Below are 5,470 nucleotides of genomic sequence, written 5' to 3'. Positions count from 1 at the left end.
ACTACTATTTAGTCCATCTATTTTAGTGAAACTAATTAGTTAATCCCTATATTTTAGAAAAACACATTAGTTAGTCTTATAATTTGATTCCATTAACCATTTAGTCTCATAATTATTTTTTATATCTAAACTACCCTAATCTTATCCATTGTTTCTCTTTTATCCTCCCTTATTTTTCGGTCCCTCACCCAAACTCTTCTCCTTCTCATTGTTTTCTTCCTTCTCATTGTTTTCTTCCTTTTCATCTGTTGAGAAAAATAGTATAAGCTGTCTACATAAAAGAGTTAATCATTTTTCTTAAATTTTTAAATAATAAAATAAAATTATTTTTTAGTAAAGAAAATACAAAAATGATATTTAAGGAATAGAAATATATATATATATATATATATTCAGATTTAGTTTCTACATAGTAAAATTTATATTTTTATCTAAGAATATATTTTTCAAAATAAATGGGCTAATTAATTAATTTCACTAAAATAGAAGAACTAAATAATAATATTTTTTAAAATATAGAGATCAACTAATTAGTTTCCTTAAAATAGAAATATTAAATTTTGAATAGCATGAATAACTAAAATTTTAATGAAAAACTAAATAATTTAATAGAAGTAATATATAAAAATAAATAACGTATTTTTCAAAATATAGAAATCAAATAATTAATTTTATCAAAATATAAAGACTAAATAGTAATAATAATTATAAATTAAGCTCATAGCTTCTAAATAAAAAAGAAAAAAAAACAATATAATATTCAATTCACTAATCCAACCACAAAATGCAAATAATTTTTGATATCATATCAGATTCAATAATAAGGAATTGTAATAAATTAAATAATAATAATGAATCATATTTATGTATCATTGATATATCCTGCAATCCTAGTTCGTTAATCTGCAACATGTATACCACTACTGATTATTATAGCCCTAAAAAACAAAAATAAAATAAACAAACATATTAATGTATTTGTGTTCCTCCACCACCAAAACACCTTAACTTTACAACCAAACATGCCGTTACCACAGATCAACACCATAATCACAAGCCTTGGACACAATTTTTGCATTTGCGGTTAACTTATCCACCGTTACATCACAGTTAACTTTGATGGTAATTGTCCACGTCTTAACGGATCCCACCTTAATTTTTACCGGCGCCCTCAATTTTAAATTGAACGGCAGATTTGCTTTGTTTACGCCGTTAACCAACGCCTTACGTGCCGCACTCGTTAACTCAATCCCTGATCCCTTCAACGCCATCACAAAGACCGTCACATTATTGCTTGGCTGGTAAAATACTGGCAGCTTACCGTTACAAAGCCTAACGTCATTGTAATACACATTGACTGAACTTCCAGTCCGGTAATCAATTCCGATCTTATCGTTGGGGTTATCGGCTTTAACAGTGACGTCAAACTCCGGCGAGAGTGGATCCGATGACGAAAGATTGAATCCTTTAATGGAGACGGAATCAACAGAGTACTTAGGAGCTTCTGGCCGAAAAACAAGGTATAAGACACCAGCGGCTATGCAAGCAAGTAGAATGAGGGCAACAAGTAGGCCAAGGAACCAGCAGAAACAGCAGCAGCAGGCACTGCGGCGTGGCTTCTTGCCAGAGAGTTTCGCATAGCGCTTGGCATTTTCTGGAGGAGGCACACGGTAGACCTGATCCTTTGGGATTTGGATGACGTAAGTTTCACGTGGTGGAGGAACAGGCTTCTCAGGCGCAGGAGCTGGAGGTTTCATGGGCGACTGTAGGTGATCTGGAGAGAACAGCGGCGTCGTCGGCTTGAACTCAGTGGATGATGGAGGCGAGTCACGCGGATGTACTCTATCGGCCATCGTAGAAAAAAGCAAAACCTGTAAAAGGAAATATAAATAGAAACAGAGGCTACTTTAGTAGAGCTTTCTTTTTGGTTCTGAAAGAAGAATGAGAGGGACTAGAAGGGACTTAAGGGGTTTAAGCAAGGTAGAGTCAGTGTGAAACCGCGTAGAAGCTCACACGATTAGGGGCAAATATGGAATTATGATTTATTTTTTTACTAAAAGCGTAATTATTTGATTTTCAATTTTATTGAGATCATTGATAAAATTAAAAGTTTGGTAATTTTTTTATTTTTAAATTTAGTATGGTTAAATAAATAAAAAAATTATAATAATATTCGACGTGTTAGACACGCAAGGAAAGTGGGCAATTCTTGCTTTGTTATTTTAGAAAGTCTCTCAATGGTAAGTCCCATTTATAAGAAAAAAAAGTAAGTGAAAGAAAAAGGAAATGCTGACATGGCAATGACAGCTAAGATCCAGTCAACAAGCCAAAATTTTTCTTGCAAGATGACAACAAAGCGACGTGAAGTGATCTGCCAGTTTTCCCTATGTCCCGACGCGAGGCGTATATATATATATATATATATTCTCCACAAAAAAATTAGCATATATAAAAAACCAAATAAATAAAATAGTTCAAAGGATAATTAATGAATTGGCTGCACGTATAATAATTAAAAACAAAAAAAAAGGAATTATCAGTATTTTGAAATGGATCTAATTATGCCTCAGATTATTTCATTAGAATTTATTATAAAAGTTAATTTAGATAAGTAAATTAAAAAAAAAGATGAATAAAATTAAAATTAAGATATATGTATATATATATATATATATAAATTTATTATTAATATATATATTGTTGTATTTCTTCCTTGTTAATGAATGACATGAAAACGCTAACTAGGAAAATTAACAAAGCTTAAAAGACTGCATATTCAGAGAGGAGAGAGAGAGAGAGAGAGAGAGAGAGATCATTTACCTGAAAGAAGATGAATGTGTATCTTGGCAGTATAGAAATGCAAGAGGATGAACAGATAAGAGAGAAAGAAATGGTCAGTGCAATAGAGTGTATTTATATATATGAAAGGGGGAGAAGGGAAGTGTGGAAGAAGCAAAAGAATCGATTACAGCTCATTATTTGATGTGAACTATAATGGGAACGCATTATACACACATAAGCTTGATTGCCTTGAGAAGCGGAAACAGTCAAATGAATTGAACCAAATATTTTTGTTGTTTCCGAATTTTTTTCTTTATAAGGACACTCTATTCTATACGAAATTACTATTTCACCCTTTTGTTTATTTATCAAAGCTAAAAATAAAACAATTATTAATTGAAAATTAATTGGTAATAATAATTTAATTTTAAAAAATATATAAATTAATTGAATCATGATAGCCTCTAAACAAGGATAAAAAGTGCCTTTTAATATTAATTTATTTTATATATATATATTTTCTGCAATTGACACTTTTTTTAAAAAGGAAGGCATTTTTGTCATTGTATTCATATCATCATCATTGGTTGGTGGCCCTATCAAATTTCAACTATATTGAAAAGATGTGACGAGAATGGGAAATTCCAGGGCCAAATTTCTTATTTCTATGCACCGCGTCTAGAAACGAGGATGCCAAATTTCTTATTTCCATGTGCCGCGTCTGAAAATAAGGATACTTCATATTTGTAATATCCTTTCTTGACAAACGCAACCAAACAACCTTTGTATTCATCTATTCATCCTATCCATACACCTTCTCTACACGTTTTTCGTTCAGAATAACAATTATTATTATTATTATTATTATTATTATTATTAGTAATCAATTCTTTTTTTCTCTTAAAATTTTTTTTTTCCTATTTTTAAATTAAATTAATTAATCTCTATAATTAAATTATAAGCTCTTCTATTTATTTTAATTATCATTTAAATGCTAATCAAATAAAAAAAAATTAATGAGAGATTCTCATAATTAGATATAGCATCTAATTGAATATTTTTATGTATTTGATTTAAATAAATTCTATTAAAATATATTTAAATAATATATAATTAAAGTAAAGATGAGTTAAATCGAATTTAAATTTTATGCATTGAGTATTAATTATTTAATTTTTTTTTAAAATTCATTAATTAAATATAAAATGTACATTTTATAATAATATTTATAAACTTCTCAATATTATATTTAAATGAATAGAATTTAAATATTTTATAAGAATACTAAATTTTAAAATATAAATTACAACATAAAATGTATTTTTATATAAATTATTAATTATAATATATAAAATTAAATAATTTGAGTAATTATAATTGGGTTTAAAATGAATTCGGATAGTTTAGAATAATTTTAATCAGCATAAACAATATCAGAAAATTTAGTCCATAAATTTTGAAAACCAAAAATATATTCCGGAACAGACAAACTTCCCTGAGTGTAATTTACAATCTCACGCTTCAATTAAATCTCCTAGCTAAATTCATTTAGTTATAAATCTTTTTCAAACGTTCCCACATAGTTTTAGCAGTTTTCTATGGATGTAAATTCAGGACAAGTTGAGGATCATAGGACTCAATAATTTTGAGTCCCTAACTCTGATGCCATGATAAAATTTGATTGAATGTATCGATACCCTTTTTATTCATTGCTTATGTACCAATTGATACTGAACTTGCTTTAGGGAATCTAGTAATCCCCACTAAACAAAGATATAATTGTTGAAGGTTTTGAAGTTGTGTGTATCAATCCCTAATAAACTTGGATTTCTTGGAAGTGTTGATATGTGGTCGAATCAACCACTCAATCTGGAGAAAATATTAGATAATAATTCAAGAGTATATACTACATAAATACATAAATTGTTGGAGCCAAGTCAACAAAAACAAAATTATAAAATGTATCAAATGGGAAAGTTTACATGTTCAATTGATACAAAGGACACATCCATTGCATGAGATTATATAATAGCGAAGTGATTTCATGTAGATAGTCTTATATGGAATGATAAACCAATTAGAAAAATACATGTAAATGAAAGTGGGTCTTAGTGAGTCTACAAATAATAACCACTCAGCATTTTTTTTTTCTTTTGAAATATATGGAGACGAAACTAACAAGAGACCAATTTGGGATAGATAACCCCAATAGCATCACTCTGAAGTAGAGGAAGAAGAGCCCTAAGAGGCCTAGCAAGATGAGTCAGACCAAATGGGAAAGAATGAGCCAAAGATGCTAGACTGTCAGCACAAGCAGTACCTTCCCTAAATGCACGATTGAGCTGGACCCTCCACTTCCTGGACAGCAAATCTCTAACATACCGAATGAGGTTTCCTTGGTAGTTGAGATTATCCGAATGACCTATAATGGCATTGATAATAGCCAAACTGTCAACTTCCACATGAATCTGTGTAAAATTCTGATCCCAAGCAATCTCGAGGCCTCTAACAATACCCCTATAGTTTAGCAATAAACACATCACAGCTGCCAATCTTGCATCCAAAACCAATGAACCATCTACCAAAAGAATCTATAATGAGGCCACTAGCTGTCCTAGAACTGTGGATCTCACTGTCATCAGAATTAATCTTAATCCATCCTTGAGGAGGCGGAGACCAACCAGCTAAA

General features: G+C 30.1%; 1 protein-coding gene across 1 annotated transcript; it reads right to left on the bottom strand.

The window, feature by feature from the left end:
• Positions 1–813: 813 nt before the first annotated feature.
• Positions 814–2,964, bottom strand: LOC110657071 (NDR1/HIN1-like protein 13). Its single transcript, XM_021814132.2, has 2 exons — positions 2,821–2,964; positions 814–1,871 (listed from the first exon to the last, which is right to left on the bottom strand). Exon 2 carries the CDS (start codon positions 1,851–1,853, stop codon positions 1,029–1,031), a length of 825 nt encoding a protein of 274 aa, XP_021669824.2. The 5' UTR covers positions 1,854–1,871; positions 2,821–2,964; the 3' UTR covers positions 814–1,028.
• Positions 2,965–5,470: the final 2,506 nt, after the last annotated feature.

Source organism: Hevea brasiliensis, chromosome 6 (assembly GCF_030052815.1).
Source record: "Hevea brasiliensis isolate MT/VB/25A 57/8 chromosome 6, ASM3005281v1, whole genome shotgun sequence".
NCBI lineage: Eukaryota > Viridiplantae > Streptophyta > Magnoliopsida > Malpighiales > Euphorbiaceae > Hevea > Hevea brasiliensis.
Note: the sequence above shows the minus strand (reverse complement) of the source record. Positions and strands in the feature narration are given on the sequence as shown.